This window comes from Strix uralensis, chromosome Z, assembly GCF_047716275.1.
Source record: "Strix uralensis isolate ZFMK-TIS-50842 chromosome Z, bStrUra1, whole genome shotgun sequence".
In the NCBI taxonomy this organism is placed as follows: Eukaryota; Metazoa; Chordata; class Aves; order Strigiformes; family Strigidae; genus Strix; species Strix uralensis.
Window position 1 is genome coordinate 65,642,028 of NC_134012.1, and position 22,826 is coordinate 65,664,853.

General features: G+C 38.0%; 1 protein-coding gene across 6 annotated transcripts in view; it reads right to left on the reverse strand.

Annotated features, from left to right (window-relative positions):
• PIGG (phosphatidylinositol glycan anchor biosynthesis class G (EMM blood group)) overlaps positions 1 to 22,826 on the reverse strand; it is a 98,640-nt gene that overhangs the window by 60,645 nt on the left and 15,169 nt on the right. For 5 of the 6 annotated variants that reach the window (XR_012627018.1, XM_074855539.1, XM_074855536.1 and 2 more), the window contains exons 7-9: positions 17,918 to 18,135; positions 14,950 to 15,231; positions 5,244 to 5,707 (exon numbers count right to left, since the gene is read on the reverse strand). Coding sequence is in view for 5 of the 6 variants with exons in the window: in XM_074855539.1 (XP_074711640.1) it covers positions 5,244 to 5,707; positions 14,950 to 15,231; positions 17,918 to 18,135 (964 nt within the window). In the remaining variant the exon portion in view is untranslated. The remainder of the gene's footprint in view (positions 1 to 5,243; positions 5,708 to 14,949; positions 15,232 to 17,917; positions 18,136 to 22,826) is intronic. The other variant, XM_074855541.1, reaches the window with a different exon arrangement.

The following is a 22,826-nucleotide window of genomic DNA, read 5'->3' on the forward strand; positions in this document are numbered from 1 at the left end:
GAATGAAGATTAAAGACATTTCCTTCCACTGCTTTGACCTCACCTCACTACTCCAAACACAAGTAGAGTGAAAGGAATTATAAATGTACACAATTCATATTTTATGTAGATAAAGCATTTTTTAATTGTTTACTTTCATTCTGCTCTCTGTAATAGAATACACAGGAGTCACACGGTATGCTAGCTTTGGGGGGAAGGGCATATGGGGATGGTTAAGTACATTACTAACAGAAAATATTATCATCTTCCCATGCTGCTGCTTCTGCTTCTCGTCACTTCTTTGCAAGCTGGCACTGTCATTGACAGCTTCACTCCTCCTACAGTGAGCCACATAGCAGCTCTGACACCTTCCAAGTATCAGCTCTGACCAAGATTAACAGCCAAATGAAGATAAGTGAATACTAAATAATTAAAAAGAAAACTCGCCTTTCAGGCAAATTTAGGGATTGCATGTTCTCTTCTGCTTCATGTACTGTCTGATTTTCTTTTGCTCTTTTTCCTACCAAAGCCTTTTTTTCTCTCCTTTGTAGAAGGTTTTGCAGAGTCTCTGCAAATATGAAAGAACATTTTCCTTATTTCAGCACTGCTGAATGCAGCCCTAGTAGCCAAATTCAACACACTACATGTAGATTGATCCGTGTTTTGCTGATGACATTTTTCCATGCACAAACCTGCACAATAGTCTCTGAGCCTCTTAAGCACTGTCCAGATAAGCGAAATATTAGTCTGAGCATGAGCAGAGATATCTAAAAGGTCAGTACAGGGTGGAAAAGAGGGTAGTTTGTTCATTAGTTTACGTTAGAGACAAAATAGAAGGCTGGCTAGGAAAAGCCTGAGTAGCTTTAACTCAAACTAACAAGGGCATACGTAATCTAAGGTTCTAATTTCTTATTACTAAAAAATGTGCTATTAAGACATAAATATGCAAATTAAACACACACTAAAAATAGAATAACAATCAACCTTACAGACTAGCAATGCATTTTGGCAAGAGGAATAAGTGCTTTATGCAACTCAGCTTATCACCAACTTGTAATTTATGCTGTAAGTAAAACACATCATCTCAATCCTGATTAAAACACTAGGGAAACAGACATCTCTACCACCCTGTTCTCTTGTGAAGGAGAAGCAACAAAGACATTAAAAACTCCAACCAAAGAAAATGCAAGCATGCTTGACAAATAGGAATTCACAGATACTCTACAAACCACAGGATGTACAAAGATTTAGTTGCGTTGTTGACTGATCTTTTTGAAGCTTGTCCAGTGAGCCATTTCAGACCCAAGAACTCACCTATATCCCACCACTCAAGTCCAAAAACTGTGTACTTCAAATACTGCTATTTGGGTAATCTTTTAACACTATAAAGCAACTAAAGTGTATGTCAGCATGGTGACATATATTCTACTCTCCTGTTAGACTAAAAACTGCTCCATTCATTTAAGTCAGGATGTAGCTCCACAGTAGTCCGAGCCAAACTGTGCCAGAGCTGCCAGGGTTCTGCTCTTTCACCTGCTCCCTAAACACGGCAGAAGTAATTACACCAGTGAAAGGGAGAAGGCAGACCTGTGGCAGCCCCTTACCCTGCCATGGCACAGTACTCTGGACAATCTTTTTAAAGCTCCCAAAGGCAGAAGTTTGTGAATCATTGCTTCTTTCTAATTAGATTTAAAAGGCAAGTGGGTTTTTGTAAGGAATGCTAGAAAATGGCAGAAAGAAAAAACTGTTTATGGCTGCAGCACTTCAAAAGATGCAGATATTTCCACATTTTGTTTCTATAGGAATTTCAACAGCAGCAGTGCTGGCTTGCACACTCTTCCTCCCTTCCTGCATTCCTGTTACTTAGTCAGTCCATTTGCCTGTGAAGCTGGAAGGTAAATGAGAGTGGGAAGTGATCCATCTGAAAGCCACAAGCTTCCCACACCATCTTGGGTTATTTTTCCAGCCACATCTTTGTCAGTATGGGGATGATACTGACAAAGCAACAGCTGTGCTGGTAAAATACAGCGCCAGTGAGGGGAGGAGCAAGACAGTAAGTACCTTGCCGTGTAAGGCAAGAGCTCCTTTAATATACTATTACAGCCAAACAAGCAGTCATAGCCTAAGACTACAGCCATAGGACCTTTTCGCTTCTACTTGCTTCAAGACCCAAGCAAACATACCCAATGTGAGGCTATAATTTGATGGGGAGGCACTGGGAGCAATTTACCTCTAAAATCCTGAAGTTTTGGTTTTGATACCTAGCTGCTGTATTTCAGCCTTACTGAAGGGAGAGGCAGACAGCTCTAATAATGCAGTTGTGATGGCTTTATGAAGGGGAAGTAATACTTAATCAGCCTGACAAGACTTCTGTGATGAGATGACTAGCTCGGTGGAAGAGCAGAGAGTAGGCAATCTTCTTTATCTTAGCTTTAACAAGGCTTTTAACACCATCTCCCATAACATCCTCCCAAGCAAACTGATGCAGTTCAGGCTAGGAAAGTGGACAGTGAGGTGGACAGAAAACTAGCTCAACTGCTGGACTCACAAGGTTGCGATCCGCAGCACAAAGTCCACCTGAATGTCAGTCACTAAGGATTAACCCCAGGGCTTGGCACTGGAGCCAACACTATTTGACATCTTCATTAATGACCTGGGCGATGGGACAGAGTGCCCCCTCAGCAAGTCTGCACACAGTATAAAACTGGGAGGAGTGGTTGATACAGTAAATGGGTGTGCTGCCACTCAGAGGCACCTTGACAGACTGAAGAAATGGCCCAACCTTAGCAAGTTCAACAAAGAGAAGAGACAAGGTCCGCACCTTGGAACAAATAGCTACACACATCAGGACAGACTGGGGGCTGACCACCTTTCCAGAGATGTCTCTGAGCATCCTGGTGGACCCTGAGTTGATCATGAGCCAGCAATGTCCCCTTGCAGCAAAGACAACCAACAGCATGTGGGGCTGCATTACGAATAATGTTACCAGCAGGCTGAGGAAGGTGTTTCTTCCCCTGTGCTCAGCCCTCGCTCCAGTTATGGGTTATCCAATACAGAAAAAGATATAGGCATAATGGAGCAACTGCAGTGAAGGACCTTGAAAATGATAATGGGGTTCAAACATCTGTCATTCAAGGAGAAGCTCAAAGTACTGGGACTATTTAGCCTCAAGAAGAAAAGGCTCAGTATGGATCTTACCAGCCTGATTGGAGGTGGAGGGTGTTAAAAAAAGATGAAGCCATGTTCTTCTCAGTGGTGCCCAGCAAAAGGACAAGAGGCAATGGACACAAATTGAAATACAGGAAATTCTGTTTAAACACAAGGAACAATTTTTGGGGAAAAAGAAAACAAGTTGCCCACGACAGTTGTGGAGTCTCCATGTTTGGAGATATCAAAGACCCAGTTGGACAAGGATCTGAGCAATCTGTTCCAGATCACTCTGCTCTGAGTAGGGGGACTGAACCAAGTAATTTTCAGAGGTCCCCTCCAACCTCAACCATCCTATGATTCTGTTGTTTTCAAAGATGGATAGGAATTTTGCAAAGTGTGCCAATTCCAAATCACATGAGAAAAAAAAAAGAAACACAAAAATAGCCTCCTCCCTCCTTTCTCCTCCCTCCCTCCTCAAAAAAAAAAAAAAAAAAAAAAAGACTAAGAACAGATGTAAAGAACCTTGGTTTACCCGAGTGGATTGCTTGGAAGTTCCTGACAGGTTCCTGGACATACAGGATTTCCCAGCTTTTGTTATAAATCAGGAAGCCCTAGAAGCACCTGCTCTATCTGCAGGCTACGTTCTACCTGTGCTATCTCCCTCAGTCCCCACAGCCCAAGGCTATAACAGGTTTTACTGCTCTACGGACATACCTAGCACCAGGAAATCAGACATGGGAGCACGCTTAACCAGTACAGGATCTTCGGACGTTAAGTCCAGGCATGCACACACAATTTTTAGAAGGTTGGTAACATTCTCAAGTGTCAGTGAACATTCCTGGGGGACCATACAAGCAAAAGCATATCTCTGAAACTAACACAATTTTTCAGCTGCAAGAACATCAGGTCTGCAAGAACTTCATGGCTTTGTAGAACTAGCACACTCCAAAGAAAAGGGCTGACAGTCTGAAGAAAACATCTGACTCAGGAAGTTATTGGACAAATAAATCTCTGGAATATGCTCAGAATTAATTATAAAAATTCTCCTAGTCGCACCAAATCACACCTAATCCTGCCCACACACTGGCTTGGCTCACAATGAAGGAGTTCTCTATCATGTGGACTTAACATTGAGAATATGACATTCCTTCCTCAATCCCTTACCTCATCTCAAGAGGAGGAATGCATGGTGAAAGCTTTGGTATAGAACAACTGCTACAATGTCGTAAATTCCCTCACAACTCATGTCTTTCAGCACTCATGCCTGTCACAGCAATTAACATTTTATCTTTGAGGCTGCCAATAAGTAAGAAGTCTCATATTAGTTCATTTTCTCATGTCGCTTTTAATGAATGATGAATGGCATTTCATCCACAGTTGTAAGATATTGGCAAAAAATTTCTATTTTACACAGCACAGCCTCCCCATCAGCTGTCTGAAAAAACCCTGACTAGTCAGTCACAAGGTACTGCTTCTCCATCCACCAGCTGAAGTACAGAAGACAGTTCAAATATCAAGTACTGAATACTGACTGTAGTTCTTCACAATACTAAAAGGGAGCAGAAAAAGTAGAAGCTCTTCTCCAGTGCACTTCAAGTTATAAAAAGTTCCCCTTCTTGTTTATCATACTACACTTGAAAAATTCCTTAGTTTTCCACCCACACATTAAATATCTGTGATAGACAAGAAAGAATTCTATGTGCAGCATCTTCTCCTGCAACTTCATAAAGTCTGGAACTGAGTAGAACCTTCTGCCTTAATTTCAAGGGTTTAACTCTATTAAGCAATTTTTTACTTCCCAAACCAGACACTGTTGACTTACACAAGGAAAATATTTACCTTCTGCCTCTGATAAACCTATCATATATAATTGGCATTAATTAGATAAGTCATGGTGCAGGGAAAGGATTATAAATTATTGATAGTATACAAGCAATTACTCCTGCATGAAATAGCAGTGAAAAATTCCTTATGTTACGTCACTGTTTACCCACTTCGCATGTTTGCAGCACTTTCTAAACAGAGAGTGTATAGAAATGTATACATATTTCACCAAACAAAACACAGTAATTTTTAAATAAGACAGAAAGTATGACAATAAATCAGATACCTACCTTGTCAGCCAATGTCCAAAGTCTGGTCGATGAGCCCACTGGATGCCTGTCTGATTCAAGGATCGAAGTAGTCGACAGCAAATAAGGATGATCCATGGACTTGCTAAGCTTATCCACTTATCAGATCCTTTCATGAATTCAGCTGAAGAGGTGGTCTTGCCCAATTCTGAATGCCCAATACCTGGTGCTGGAATGTCTATATTCTTGTACTCAGAAGCTTCCCCAATAATATCAAAAGTTTGTTTCACAGTGGTGCTATATTGAGGGTCACATTCTTTCAGAAGAAAATTATTTCTACAAAGTTCCTGACACAGCATCAAACAAAGCGTATTGATAAGAAAATACCAGGTTTGATGCTCCTCTTCTATAAAACTGCTTGCCCCCAAACTCAAAACATGGCCAATTGTTCCAGCCAGAATCACCACATCTATTTCTGACCAGCTGGAACTGAACACAACTGGATTCTGGAAACAAAATAAAATACAGCAGTGGTGAAAGTGTATAAAAATTTCACTTGTTTAAGCATTCAGAGTGTGCTTACAACAATTTCCTCTAAGAAAACAAAATAAACAGTGAGACAAGTTATTTCTATCTTGAAAAATCCCCCAAATTTATAAAATAATCATTTTAGTGTAGTCTATTTAGCTAGCATTGCAACAAAATCATACTTTTAAAAATCACATTCTGTTTAAGGGAAAAAACTTATCTATGAATAATCATCACAGCCATACAGATTAAGATTCCCTACCACCCTGTGACAGAAAGTTTGAAACAAGCTCTCTCCCTGCTGCACATCTGTAGAAGTAAAAATAGAAATTCTGCAAAAATCAAACTTGAGATACAGATAATACGTAATTTTCTAATAGTTTAAATCTGTGCTACCCTCAACTCAGTACAGTGACAGTCTTCACTACTCAAATTAACAGAAGTTACTTGCAGACAGCCTGATGGCACCCCTTAACCTTGCTTAGCTTGAAATGTGTCTTTCATCATAAAATCTACTTTAAACCTTACCCATCTATTACTTACTTCAAATGCTGTGCCTATCTAAAACTGTAATATTCTTGTATAATGCCTCCATTAGTTTGATTTCCTGTTCACAGCAGCTACTTGGAATTGCCTTATCATCACTGTCCTTGATCATACGGCTAAAAAGAGAGCATAAGGGCATGTGGAAGGTTCATTGATGTTATCAGGTAAAAGACCTTTTCAGCTCACAGGGAATACAAAGTAGAATGGAAAGGCATGAAAAGATCACATGGAGACACAAATCTGGTAAGTAAGCACTAAAGGAGATCATAAAGATGACCAAAACTCTTCAGCCACTTATTGACAGGCCATTAAGAAACGCCAGGCATAGCTCTGACTTTGTAACAGATAAGGGGGAAGTGACAGAACATGAATATTATGGATATCTGATGGTGCCTGTGGATCTATACAAACTCATAAAGCAATGCTTCAGGAAAGTGTCAAAGGTGGGGGAGATGGAGTGGTGAGGAACAGGCTGAAGGCTGGGGACAAAGCTGAGAGGAGGAAGGATAAAAGGGCCAGAGTCACATATAAGCAAGCGTTTGTCAGTGCACTTCTCTGACTGAACCCTGTGCCTACACTGTGATATATCCTGTCTTACTAACTCCTCTATCTTTCTGTGTACTCTGTCTCACCTCTGGGCATTGCAAGGTCTCACTGCAAGTACCTGGGGACAAGCCTGCATGCCAGCAACTTGAGACAGAGCAAGTAAAAGCAAATGCCAGAAACTGGAGCGGGATCACAAGTCATAGGACCCATGTGCTTGTAGTGCCAGAGACTGCAGCATGTGAGGGTCCATGTGCCAGAGACCAGAGTGGGGACCACAGGCCATCAGGACTGTGTGCCCGAGGTTGCAGCAGCTGGAGGAATCAAGAGTGCACAAGAGATCAGGTTGTCAGCAACAGGAAAAGCAACCATGGATCACCAAGCTTGTAGGTCTGCATCAAAAACTGGAGCACCCAGAGTGCGCATCTATGTGTGAGAGGTCACAGAGCCACTGATTGCAGGGACCTCTGTCTGTTTAACTTCTCAAAGTCTAAGCCAAAGATGGGGATAGGGGCCCAGGCTGGGCATGCACAGCTGGGCTCCAGCAGCAAGGCAGGACAAGTGCCCCAGCCCTCGAGGTCACCAGAGCCAGCAGGGGCTTCCTAACATTCCTTAACAAACACATCTTGTGAAGCATTTTGGGAAAGACACTGTCAAAAATCATCCTTTACCATTTTGTTTTCTCATTAATTTTTCCTCTATTAGAGAATACCACAGAGTATCTCTTAAAGTGGCATTTTAACCACCTGATAAACAATTTAAAAGCCAGATTGAAACTACTGCATGCCATTTGTACTTCAGAACAAAGATCTCTGAACCCACTTTCATGTTAATTTAACTGCACCTTTCAACCACATCATCCTCCTACATTTGACCTTATGAACAAACTTTTAAAAAATGCCTTGAGTATTAATACAGATAAATCTCACAGACAACGTACTCACATTCAAAGATGCATAGTACACTACAACTCCTGAACTGTTTAAATCATTTGTTAGAAGAATATAGAATATAGAATGTAGAAACTCACTAATCTTAGAGCGGGTAACAAGTGGGTGTAAATGATACAAATATCCCTGAGCATCTTAGACACAAGTCTCACTTATGCTTAAGATTTACTGACAGCAGCATATGCATTTTTCTTCAATAAGCAAGATGATGTAGCATGGAGAGGACAACAAACACACCTGATGCAAGAAGCTAGTTAACACTATCTGGAATTTTGCTTTGAGTAAAACAAGTTTTTCAAAATCAAGATTTTATAAGACATGTGTGAAAGATTGCAGAAGGCATAGTTAAAATTACCACTTACTCACATCACCTCCATTTCTTCTGTTATTAAAGAAATATATTACACCAAAGTCACTTCACTTAAAAACAAAACCAACCAAAAAGTCCCCATAAGTTTACATACAACAATAATGGGGAAAAAAAACACTAAAAAATTTAGCGCAGTCACAATCTGAAATTTAGAAGGATCATAATCTGAAAAACTGCCCAGGCCCCAATATAAATTACTAGCATTTGAAATTTCTTTGGTGCTCTAAAGGCCACTCCTTTTTGTTTAGTATTCTAATCTGAAAAATCAAATATCATAAACTGGTATTTGGAACAAAAGGACAAGATAGAGATGTAGTCTGTGCAGAGACCAAAGACCATGAAAGTCACGAACAAGAACAGTACATGACTAAACTACAGAAAGTTTAAACTCCAATAATTCCATCATACTGACCTTAAAGATCTTGGCTAACTAAATAATGAGTGAGCACATAAACACTATCTGCTTGCAGAGACAAAAGAATCTGAGATCCTCAACAAATGCGGATGAACCAGTCTTCAATACGATTAATTTGTCTTCTTTATAAGACATAACATAAAATCTATATAAGGATTGATCCCTTTTAGCTGGTTGCTGTCAGCACTGATATGAAAACTGAAGAAGTGATATATTATCAATAGGGAACATGCAAAAGCCTCATGAAAATTATGGCGTTAGTGTGAAATGTCCCAGTGTCAGAAAACCGTCACTTCTTGCCTACTTGTCTGACTCTCACAACACCAGTGAAAAGAGAAAAAATTTACCGCTCTATATTCACATCAAAGGATTAAAGTCCAATGGCATTTATTGATAAACCACATTTTGGATCAGAGTTAGTCACTATGCAAAAAAGAAAAATTATCCTGCAAATTATAATCTTCTGAGCCTTCATGATCTAAGAAATACTGAAAGTAGCTTCACCAAGTTTTTCTAAATTTACTGGTAGTCCCTCTTATGTGAACTGTGTCTTATTAGCAATGTCATCATTACAGTTTTTTATACAGCCTGACCTTAGATTACTTATATTGTACTTAGTTTTTACATCTGGTTTACAGGCACAGAAATGTAGGTCCTACTCTGATATTCACAGCTCGCTCTTTCTCGCTGATGAACATCTCCTACTCTCAGGAACTCAGCAGACACTTCAGATACTAAAAGACTCATATGACTCGCACCAGTATCTTGGCAAACATACAATACAGAATCTTTGGGTTAGGAATTTATAAAAGCCAGGCTTTCAATTCAAGCCTGTAATGTCTCAACTCCAGGCAGCTTTAACATTTGATACATCAGCATGAGTAATTAAGTAACACAGAAACTGATCTCTTTGCCTTAACTTTGAATGTATCTTGCTAGCTTGCAGAAGTGCCAGTACATAAACAATGGAATATATGTATCTCTGCCCAGAAAACTTACATTTTCTTCACTTGTCTATCTTCTGGGTCCAATTTGTTATGTGGCTTCTGTATGGTTGAGAGAAAAGCTCTTTCTCACAAAAATTAAGCATCCATTGTTAATGCCTGAGGAATTTTACAATCACTTTTCAGATGAGAAACATTTTATTTTTCATGCTCACCATCACCCAAAATTTAAATACTTATCATTCTGTTCCCTTCTGATATTTGAGCTCCCTGCAGTCAGTCTTGATTCCCAAAGATGATAACTTTCTTATGACAGAATACTACAGACCACACTTGCTCCTACATTTTCACAGCAGTTTGGGATCATTTTTGAAAGCTAAAAGGCACCATCCCATCACCTTCTTTTTTTCACCAAGTCAAAAAATGCAAAAAAACCTTTTAGCTACAATTGCAGAAAAATGTTTCATCATTCGAGTATCACACAAAGGAGAAAAAACAAAAATATTTTTAAATGAACGGGATGTTTAAAAATAAACAGAAAGATGGACATTTTGTGTATGTAATGAAAAAAACCACTAATTCTGCATAATGAAAATTCTCAAAAGCTGTATTTGACAAGTTTTAACTTTCATGTTCTATTTTCAAAAAAACTGTTGGTTTTGATTTCTATCCAAAACAGGGGAAAAAATACAACTAGTAGTAGCAGTAAATACTATATTTAAGTCAACTACCAAGCAACTGGAGTGAAGCTATGAACAAGAAGTTAAAATTTTTGATGATTTTCTGGAATTCGTAAAGGGCTGCATACCTATTTAAAGCCTGAAGTATCATTAAAAGAAGGGACGGGTGCTGCTAGAAACACAGTAATCAAAACCTAAAAATAACAGGAAGCAGATGCTAACATTGCCTGCACTGGTCTTCGGAAAATTCATGAACTTGATAATCAGTTTCTATATTCAGCCACAGTGGAAAAAAAGCATTACAAATGAGAAGCGCTTCAGAGAAATCTTTAGATATGAACGGAGATAATTTGAAGAAAAAAATCACTCTGAAGCCATTAACAGGAGATTTTATCTTAATTAATTTTAAAATACCTACATTTTATCATATAGCATGAGATGAGAAAAGGTTTTTAGATTTTTTAACTGGCAAGACCCTGATTCAGGATTTTACTCAGAAGAACAGGGCTTCAGAGCTCTTTCAAAAGTGAAGCCCACACAAGATTTGCACTGCAGGGATGCACAGGTCACAGACACTTTGATTCAAGAGATATTTTAGCATAAGTAATACTCCTAACTCACATACAAGGCCCTTCAAGATCAACCCACAGCATATATACACAGCATATACAGACAACCACTTTCCCCGCCAAAGTCTAGCCATTCTATTGGAAAGGGAGATGGAAGGTGGGACATGAATGTTTGTGAATTACAGTGTTTGTGATTCAGCTGCCAGTAAATAACCTCTCACATCCACACTGCGAGCAACACCAGATTATCCACTTCTCCTTTCACATTCTCTAGGCTCTATCTTTGTATAAGCAGCCAGCTGCAAAAAAACCCACCATATCATTCTGAAACATCCCTGAGACTGGTGAAAATGTAAATCAAATCCACGTCACTTCTTTTATACATTCCTGGAATGGAGGAAGTTAATAACTAAACCTACAAAATATTTCAAGCTTGCTTTGGAACTTGAACAGAAACAGCAAAGCCTATCTGACTGATGAGATGACATACACATCCAGCAATCTAGTCACCTATGGAATAGGATTGAAGATGGGATGACAAAAATGGATTTCTACATGTCTGGATACAAAGTCATGTCTGCCTCAACCAGAACTACTATTGCCTACACTTCCTAAGACATACTTCAGCTTTCCACATTTTCAGATATGTCTCAGGTAGGAATATGATCACAGACAGACCTGGGATGGAGAATCCAGTATTTTTTATTTCTATCTGCCCCAGTCTTAGAAAAACAAACACACAAACCTTCTGGAAAACATTGCTGAAAACCTCCTCATTCATGTATTATCAACTTGAAGTAGATGATCTGATCATCTGCTGGTATGTCCTGAGGTCCCAGCTACGTAAAACTCCAGAAAACATGTATGCACCAATTTCAGATATTCCCTCAAATTTCTAATTCAAACAGGAAATGCTTGAATTGGTAACAGTTCCATTATGGCCACATGGAGATACTTTCAAAGGTGACATGAAAATAAGTATCTTCATGTCCAATAGACACTTACTGATCCCTCTCCTAAAATGACAGAAGTGTAATTGCCAGTGATACCAAATTTCACTTGTGAATAAAAGGGGTTTTTTACACTTCTTGAATTCCAGATGGTCTCATAATTGGTACCAAAGAGGAAAAGAAGACAAGCTGCTGCTGTAAAATCCTTCTTCAAGCAACAAGGGATTGGATCTGAAGCTCCATCAACCAGGGAGAAAGCTCCAGCTGCAGTGGTCTCTCATATGCAGAATGTAGGGTGCTGGAGGCAAAGATATGAAACTGGATACAGTGTCCTGGATATAATTTCTAGTCAGTTTATCTGGTTTTGCTCAGTTTGTCCTCAAAGGCAGACGTACAGACAAAGCAGGGGTAGGGAAGGAAGACAACTGAAATAGAAGGGACAGATAAAGACTTCTCACACATACTGCTGTTCATGCTCCCTAGGCATTGCTGACTAGATGCAATCATCAGAAATGGCCAACAGATTATGGGTATGGAAATGGCACTTCCTCCTCTGAAGTTCCTCAGAAAGGTTCATTCTAAAAGTGGAACAGCATGGATTATATGGGTGCTTTTTTTTAGGTATTTCTTGAGAAATTATTTGCCTCTGTCAGGGAGCTAACAGTTAATTCCTTTTATAAGAAAAGCCCTTCCACCCAACTCAAGTTTTGAATACCAGGAGACATTTTGCAATTGCTGCTGTGATCATTGACAGTGCAGCTGTATTAACAATATATAAGCCACCTGAAGGAAGTTGTTCACACCAGCAGCCAACTCTCACCAAAAAGGACGAAAACATGACAAGAACAGATGGGAATGAAACCCTAAGACTCAGCCCAAACTAAAAAAGGCAGAGTTAGTACCTGTCAAACAATACTTGGTAACAGCCTATTCTAAATTTAGTAATAGACAGGGAATAGCAGCATCCTCCTAGATTTGTCTTTGACATAGTAGGAGAGCATTTTCCCTGGGTCGTATAAAGTTACTTTAAACTTACTCCTACAGCAGTGGGTTTCACAAGGAATTAACTCATCTCTAGCCATGTAAGAAAGATTTTTGGTCACAAACTGAACTGCTTTGAGACTACCAACCTGGAGGAGAAAACTATAATTTGTTGTCATTGTTCTCAACTCTACTGAAGTGGAACATCTTTACATTTTACACAGGTCTAGACAGTCATCATTTTTAGGTTCTTAGTGTTTGCTAAAATTAGAAAAACTGGTAACAATTAGGATGAAAAATTAGGTGTCTTCCACTGCTGTTTGTTTATCATTGCACAGCAGGTAAACATGAAGTTTCTACAGAATACACTGGATCATAAATAATTATTTCAAGACCATATTATTTTACTTTTTCTAAGAATAATTTCTACCTCATTTACAATAAAATACAGAAAACTAATAAAGGCCATACGTAGAACAACTCAGAAATGGCATAAGTGATCTGAGTCCATTTAAAGACCAACACACCCCTAAGTACCAACAGTGTTAACAAACGGTACAACTAGACATCTCATTCAGCAGATTTCTCCATTCACATTGATTAATTTTACCTTCTTATCTGCCTTTAAAAAAAACCCACACAAGCATCACTAGCTTTGGCAGCAAAACAACACTACTTCGACACAAAAGTTTTCAGTACCAAAAGCAAACTGTGATTTATGCTTACAAAGATTGCTCTGTTAGCTGCTAGACCCAAGATGAAACTTCTCTCCCTGATTTCATTAAGCGGATGTTGTTAGCTGACTTGTTACTCTATTTTAGTCTACCTAAATGATCAACAGACACACCTAAATCTTTTGTGGCTGATAAACATGAGAATGAAACACCACTTTCTACCAAAAACTCCCTTTTTAATCACTTTCAATACACTGAAATGAATTGCACTGAAGAAAACTGGGGGGGGTGGAAGCTGTCTTAAGGAGAGAAGGGCATTAGTTTTAGTCCAAGGCCTCTCTCCTAAAAGCAGTATTTCCAAGACGGCATAACATAAATTCAGAAATTAACAGAAACAAAATTATAAACTGGTATAGCTTGAATAATAAAAATCACCAGCCTTACTTGTAAGAATTTAAATTTCTAATTAAGATTGGGAATTACATCATACAGCTGCATAGAGTTCAATATTAATCTCCACTCAGGAGTAGCAAAGTTTCTGAATTATATGAAATATAGCAGTTATTAAATGTTTCTCTAAGTCAGAAAGTTTGCTTTTTAGCTTGAAGGAATATGTCATCATATCATTAAAGCAATGTACTTGCCACATGTTGCCACACACTGAAAAAAATGGTACTAAAACCCCAAACATAATTCAAAGAAACAGAGATTGACAAAGGACTGTACTGCACAGAGGTTGCACCATTGAATAGAGAGCTGTGAGCATTAAAGTTACTGAATTTCAGAGACTTTTGAAAGATGTGACTAACAAGCATCAGAAAAAACAGCTAGAAGATGATTTTATGGTGTGACTGATGGTTCTTGACATACTAAGTTTCATAGTGAAAGAAAACATTGCAAATTCTGCTTCCTTGGAATTGTCTCAATTCTATTCAATACAACAATAACACTCATCAAGTAACTACCTGATGTTAGTCATAAGGTTACTACTTACACAACTGAGAACATTTCTGAGCACTCCAAAGATTGTAACAAATACAATTTCTTAAACTTAAAAAATTTTAAAAGTTTAACTTCAAAATTAGAAGTCAGATTCATTTTGCTCCCTCTGTTACAATTTCAAAACCCTTTTTAAAAAAGCATTAAGAATACCAGTATAAGAAAGGGGCAAAGTGTTTTCTTATTAGTCTTAGAGCATTAGTGTCTGTGGTGTTTGGGAAAGGACAGATCATCACCAGTGCATGTTGTTGCAAAATACCATACATCTTGCTTTAGTTGCAATTGTGAAACATCACTCTGTACCAACAAAAAATCTGTACACAAAGCGTTTCTGATCTCCTAAAATCCTCTGCAAATAACTTACACTAATTAGAACACTTCTTAATGTGAAAATAAGCACTTCTATGATCTCCATTATAGCAATTGGTATCATGCCACAGTGAACACACCACAATTCACTTACAATTTTAAATTATTCAAATTATATTACAAATAACAATTTCTCTAAGTACACACAGAGAAAACTTCTATAAAACTTTACCTGAAAGTATGACATAAAGAACACAACATTTGGAACTGTAATTAACACATGCTCTTACCTTCAGCGGCAGTGTGGAATTCTCGGAGACCTTTGCAATGGCAGATAAAATAACGCACATGAGTGCAGAAATCAGCATCATCACTCCAACTGCTGTTAACCAGGACATACTGCAGAAATAGCATAAACTTTCTGCTGATGTGCATACAATGACGTGAACTGCACATAACATCAGACACATCAAGTAAAACAGCAGAGAGAATAGTGGAGGGGAGAGGGGCACTTCAAATTCTGCCTGGCTGCTCAGGGCTTTTGGAACGCTGATCAAAAGCAGCAGCAGAACCTAGAAAAAGAATAGAGAGTTAATACTTAAAGTATTGGGGTTAGCTAAAACATACACTGAGAATTCACACAAAAAAATCATACTCTTGTCATCCATGTCATGCTGCTGAAGTATGTATACTTCATCAAAAAAAACTGTGAAGAACTATGCTGTATTTTTGTCCTCAGTAAGACGTTACCATACAAATGGGAGAATCAGAGATTGTGTTTGCATTTATTAAGGGCTTGGGCACACAAGTTACCAGAGTTTAATAAATTACCATGTGCCTCCTCACCTGTGGTAACTGATCACATGCATGATCTTCATTCCCTGCAAAAGTAAGAGCTTTAACTCCCAATATCAAAATAGTTCCTAAGCACACAAATTCAACCCATCATTTGTCACCTGTAAATGCCTGAAGTTACATACACACTCTGTCAAAGGCAATTCATCTCACAATGTGTGAAATACACATACACAGAGATCCTGCTGAGTTAAATAGCTTCCCAGACCAGGGAAAATTCTCATAGTATCACACAAGTGTATGCTACATTTCAAGCTTATGAATTTTCCTGATACTTATTATTTGTACCTCTCCTCATTTTAATTTGATTTATTGGTTTTACTTTCGCTTTGCTCTAACCTGCACACAGATCAGGCAGAATCCCAAGTTGCCTCTCAGATAACTGTAGCAGTGGAGATTAATAATATAATGAATAATCTCTGCTACCCATGTACAAACCCTTACAAGTAAAGGGAAAATTCAGCCACATGCTAAAATGCTTTGCAAGGGACACAGATGGAGCTACAACTAGACTGAGCTTAATCAGCCTGTGCTAGGGGAAGATTAAAACAGATCAAGATAAAAACTATCAGACAGCTGCCAACCTGTGATCTTTCACTGCCTCTTGTGAAGACCTCTGCCTAAAATTCTTCCAATACAGTGAGGTATAGTAAAGTAAACCAAAAATAATCCAGTGTATTGCAGTAGTCTTCCTTCTTCTTCATATTCTACTTCACACAGTTCACTTGGTTATGAAAATATGACGTTTCATAGTATCAAACTGGCTTAGGTCTTACCTTTTAACAGAGCATTTACAATTAAAACAAAGCACTCATGATAGGAAAATGCTTGAATTGTAGTTATCTACAAATCTAAATTTAGCTCTTTTGAGCAAAGGCATTGTTACCAATTCATGTCCCAGAGGATTTCTCATCTGAAATACACGATAAATAGCATTTATAGCATGGTGTAGTTTGAAGTCACCTGTGAGATTCCCCACCCTTATTTATTCAGTGAGGGTGGAAAATCCGTATCAAGACCAAAAGGTTTTGGAAAGCAAGGCAGTTTCTTGAGTACTGCACCAGAGACAAGAAAAAACTTCAGCAATTTTGCACCAAGTCTTACAGTGATGCTGAACAAGCTCTTCTCAACCAAAATTTTCATGGTCAGTAGCTACATGTTTCTTCTGATGAAGGCCCACTGATTGAGTAAAATGCAACCACATTCCAGAAAAAAAAAGAAATCCAATCCTTCAGGTCCAAAGTAACTGTCAAGAGCCTGAAGCATAGGTTCAAAAAACAGAGGAATAAAAAAGAAATATAAGCACCTCAGCTTTGTGCTGAGTTTTGTCCACCTCCAGATCTGCCATCTGTAGAGCGGAAACAGAACCCACCTCTCAACTTCCAAGGGCATTGTGGAACTAATTCCTGTGAAGTGATAGGCAGAGTGATAAACCCCACCGAGCAGTCTACCATAAAGCCATTTCAGATGTATTCTGTACATAGAGAACAGTGCATACAAAATGAGGCATTTTGTCCTGACAGGACAAAGGAGACTCAAATACTGAATAGCTGCTCATGTATTGTTATCCATTCCAGGCACTGAACAGGACCAGTACTACAGCGATTACAGAGTCTTGTACAGCACCACACACATGCAAGGACTAAATTAAGCTTGCAGTAGGTATTTCCATCCTAGGGAACAACACTTATTTTTACAAAAGTTGATGCTCGTGACATCTAAAATGTCATTGCAAGCTTCTGTACATGAAAGTTCAGGGTTCAGGCATGATATCCCTTCAGCATGGTTCTCAAAGCATTACCACAGAGGCTATTTCCAGCATTTGGGATTTGCCCAAAATTGCAATTGCAGAGAACCACTTAAAATTTTCAGACATGGGATATCTTATCTTTATTGCTACATGAGACATGAAGTGGCAACGCTGCACCTTACAGCAAGTATTTATTTCAGGGTTCTACACCTATCAGTTCAAATAACAGTTCTTGGAATTGTGAAAATTGCCCACACAAGATATTGCCTGTTCTCAGCAGCTACGCTTACTGTTAGATAAAGAGGAGCTGGTAGGAACTTACTTGCCAGACTTTTTTTTTTTTTTAATGCAGTAAGGCTACTTAAAAAGTAGAAGGTTAATACAGGAGTAATTTAAGTTGTAGCACATGTGCATATTTACAGTAACTAGTTACATAAAAACATAAGTAGCTTATATCAAAAGCTCTCTTGAATAATTTCAAAGCCAAGTTATACTGTAAAAGGAGTATTAATCTCATTCAAGCGAAAAGTCAACCAACTCTAAGAGTTCATACTTGGTAATTCTAAAGGCCAGTAAGAGTATACACTAAGTAGTCAAAAACCAGAAACTTTTATGTTTGTGTACTTAGTTTTTTTACAGATTTATTTTTGTACCTCTATAATGATCACAGTCCCCACCATCATCGAATACATATCATATTGTGCCACTTGTTTGCTTAGTGAAGAACTCAGAGTCTTCAGGGCCTCCAAATATTGCTTCAGGACCTTTTTGCCAAGATTTAAGAGTATTTCTGAATTATTCCCCTCTAAATACAGTCTGATCCAATTGCCATGGGACTTTTCTGCTATCTTAAAATGTTCATATCCAGGATCTAAGGAGGGGGGAAGAAAGAAAAAAAAAAAAGAGGTAAGAGGATCCATGAACAAAGAATGATTAATTAGAGATGTGATCATATTTTTATATTTGCTTGTATAGTATTAAAATAAATTGCTACGGAGGTTGAAACTTTTTTCATACCTAGAAAGTTACATTATCTTCCTGCAGCAAGACCATAACGAGCCAGTTACTCAGAATAAAAGCAATTAATCCCTAACCTGATAAAATGCCATGACCTCTAAAAGTGCCAAATGTATTAAAACATCCATTTAGTGTTACAAAAGGTTTCCAGGACAAACTTATTCAAATGCTTTAAAGGCTGAAAAAAGTCATGTTTTCCACTGGAGCCACTCATCATCCAGGCCATATTGTACAAGCCAAGTAGGAAATGATCAAATAGCTGATCTCTAGAGGAAACACCAAAGGACACACACACCACATTAGGCGCCTTGATTTTGCTGCTAAGCTAGTGAGAGTCAGTTGGTAACACAAAGTTACGCACACAGGATATGAGACTTTAAAGGAGTAATAGAAAAGTTAACAGCTGAAGCACAGTTTGGCTTCAGGCATCTGGACTATGAAGCTGCTGCAAAGCAATCCTTGGCAGTGAAACTTAGTCATTCTACTATAGTGTAAAGATGGCTTGCAGTCTAACTTGATTGATGCTGCCACCAACATATGGAACCAAGATTCTTGTGGCAGAAGGTGATTTCATGATGGCCTATCTACATTAAAAAAAATTCTGACCTGAAGAAAAATAAACAAAAACCAAAACAAAACCAAGCAAATAACAAACTAAGAAAATCTCAGGAAAAAAACCCCAACCTCCAGGACATATACCTGTTGTCTATACCTAGGTAATGTTTTCTTGCAGAAATGTAGTTTTGATTAAGTTTTCTGATAAAAATATGTGTAAGCAGGACAGTGGATGAACACTTACAACACATATAAAGACTGGTCTGCTTTCAGAATCGGGGACGAGGACAAGACTAGCACTAGACTATGTCCCTGAAGGAAGTAATTTTAAATCAACTACTGAATTCTGTGGGTTCAGGTTTTAATGTGAGTATGCTTTTAAATATAGGTACAGAGACATTACAGTTTCTTTTCTCTCTTATACTGTAGAAACATGTCTGCGTTACTCTCCCTAAATTTATTTTAAAAGCTTGAGTGAGGACAATAGGAGACACAGGAAAGAAGCAAACAGTCAAATCCTATATTTTTGGAAGTCCTTTGCAAGTACAGCAGCAGTAGCTTTTCTCCTACATGTATTTCCCCGCACTGAATCCACAGAATCTTTACACCAACTGTTCTGGTTCATACATGCCAAAGGGTAGGTATGGACAGACAATGATTCATGATGATTCATGATACTCTACAATTTTACTCTCCCATCAATTACTGTTGATTTTCATCATCAATTTTCCCATTACCAAATATTTACACAAAAAGCTGCAGCACAAAAAGCTGCCTGGATACTGCCTGGATAGCCTTTTTACTTCTCAAAAGATATAATCAGCAGTGACAACCGGATTCTGCAGGTGAAAACAGAAGACCATCATTTTGTTCACACATGGAAAAAAAGTGAACACTCACTACAAACATAAAGATAAAAAAAGATTAAACCAATTTCTGCCAAAATCATATTGTGGATCCTACATGCACCTGAAGAGCATTCTATTCACTTTATGTAAGTTTAATTTCAAAAGCATTTATTTAAAATAGAATATTTAGGTCAGTTTCTGTGTTTATTGTAAACGTGGAAAAAGGTGTTGTTCCTGAAAGCACTTAAGACATGTTTTCTTTCTTTATTTTACAGGTGCATTATCCCATACTCCAACACACATGATACTTAAAATATTGGTCATTGTGTATAGGATGCCATCACAATATAAATTCGGTTGACCACAAAAGGAAAGCAAGAGCATAACTTTCAGAAACTGGTATCTCACTGGACATTATGCTATGTGTGAACATTCACATATATCTGTATTTTTTGCAAGAAATAAATGTTTAGTTTCACTTCACGTTAATAATCCTAGCTATTTCCCTACATTAACTTGAAAGTTAATGACAACTTAAAGGAAAAAAGGCCAATTTGGAAATTTTTATATAATGATCCTATCATCTTTCCATCTTGCAATCCTTACCTTCTTAGCTAAAAGCACAGCGAAACATTTGGTGTACAGTTTCAGATGACAAGGGTTAAAGCAATGACTGAAGTAAATTTGGTGTCACAAAGACTTAAGTTACAGCTCGTTTTCACTCCTTGGTAGATCAACAGTATACCAGACTTGGGAAAAAAACCCACTATGTTCTTTGTTATGCCTTTTCAGTAAAAGCACATTATTAAATCCAGAAACATTTTAAATTTTATTTCAAGTGAATGAAGATGAATGAAGTATTTCTATTCATAATTCTTGTACAGCTATGAAAGAATTGTGCTTACCACTTGTAAGTCTCTTATCACTACAAGACACTTTGTGATATACTACAGGCTGAATTCAAAGTGAGAATGTTAGAAAGCAATGTTTAATTCAGAATGTCCAGTCTGGTCTAACAGACTCCAAAGCATAATGATTCTGCTATGCAGGAGGCTTGCAGGTACCTGCTAGAAAGTGCAATTCAGCCAGCAGCAAACACTTGCATATCAAGATAGCTGCCAGTGCTCATGGAGACTTTCATTTGCCTACCACAGTTCTTTGAACAGTGGATTCCCTAGAAAGTTCCTCTTCCATATATTTGAAATGAGTTAAATATTCATACTTCTGAGGAAATCCAAAAATCCAGAAAGGATCATTTAAAATGAGCTTTAATCAAACTGAGATTTGACATGACACTACTTCATTAAACAGAACACTGAAATGAGTTCATGTTATATTTTGAAATCTAAATAAAGTCTCTCCACATCTTCTGCTCCTGTTCTGCTCCCTTTTCATGCTTTTTGTGCAGCCTCTCTCTTAATTCCTTTTAGCACTTTTATTATACCTCCTTCTATGCTACTCCCAACAAACCCATTCTGTCCACGTTATGAAAGATGACTGTCAAACCCACATTTATATCTTTGTTATATATTGTGAATGATGTAAAGAGCATGCAGAAAGGAATTAAGGACCACAGTTAACAAATGTCCTTTGACAACTCTAATGATATCTGTTCAATGGCATATTTGTATGTAGTAAGTATAAACTGAGGAGGGTCACAGACTCGAAGCATTTTGGTAACTGGTGGGTAACATTTGCAAGTCACTCCTGTATGGGATACTCACAAGACAAGTCAAACTTGAAGCAAAATCCAAAGAAAGCTTGCCCAGTTACAGGTTTCCCAAAGCACTGGCAAAGGTTTACTTGCATAGTATTATGTTAGCGATTTCTGCTTCAGCCTCCCTCCAGTGCTATCAAAAGCAGATGGCTATGCTTCCCAAGCATCTGATAACAATTTCACTTAGTTCCAGGCACAGGCAGCAATCATTTTGAAAAAAATATATAAATAGAACAATGGATAATGTAAAAGTGACTTCTCCAGTTTCATAATTATATAAAGCTCCCAGTAAAAATCAAATTATTTCAGTCAACACATGCATCTAATACAAGTTCAGGATTAGTTCCAAAGTGAAAAGCGGACAGTCATTTTAATAACAATACCCAACTTGCTCTCAAGTGTGACTCTTCATTCTACTGTGAAGTGCCTTTCAAAGAAACAATCCTAGTTCATCATTCAGATGCATTTCCAGAAGTTCAGAACATGAGGGAAGCATTACTAGATACCTACAGCTGCCTACCTTACACTGAGGAATGAACTTGCTCCAAACTCAAAGTCCCAAAGTGTGTTTCTAGATACTTCTCCTTTCAGCTTAATTTTTGCCAGTTGTGTTTAGTGGCCTTTTCCAGAACTTTTTTTTTCCTTTATGCCAGTTGTTTTTAGTGGCCTTTTCCAGAACTCTTTTTTAGCTGCATGCGTCCATCTCTATCAAAAGAAAACCTAATGCCTCACCGTTAGCATTTATTTCTCAAAATAATCAAGCCCTTATTTGAGCTTCAAGTTCCTATTTTAAAATTTAACTTATCTGAAGATAGGTTTAACTGGGAAGATATCTTTGTATCCCAATAAATCAAAAGCCAAGTCCCATGAAATGCTGTACCACCTCTTGGTTTGAAAATGCATGTTTGTATGAGCAAACATTGGGGAATGAAACAAAACAAAAAAAAGAAAGAAGTTACTGCGCTGCCTTCATTCTGTTCTTTATTAACTGATATACTTGAAGACAAAGATATCTTTGTGTACTGTTCTGGTTTGTTCTTAACATTGGAGTGGCTGAATCCAAGGAACTCCATGGCTTCTTCATGAAACAGCATATAAAGGTCATTCCGCCTTCCCATCTGACTCTGATTCATCTCATTAACATCATACTTCATCTTTTTGCATAAAAACGGAAATGAACATTGCACCAAAAAATGAATGTATACATTATGCTTACAATGGCTGAATCTTTTCTTACCATGACTCAGTCATCATACTCAAGGTATTAATAGCTGGTGCCTTATCTCTGTGCTGCAAATTACAACACTTTCTGCAGGAATTTCATAATTTCCCCTTTGGATTGAGTTGAAGAGTGAAAATAGTAATAATTTTTAAAAAGCAGCAAGGCTTAGGCTATAGCTTCAAGTATCTTTCACTTTAAACTGA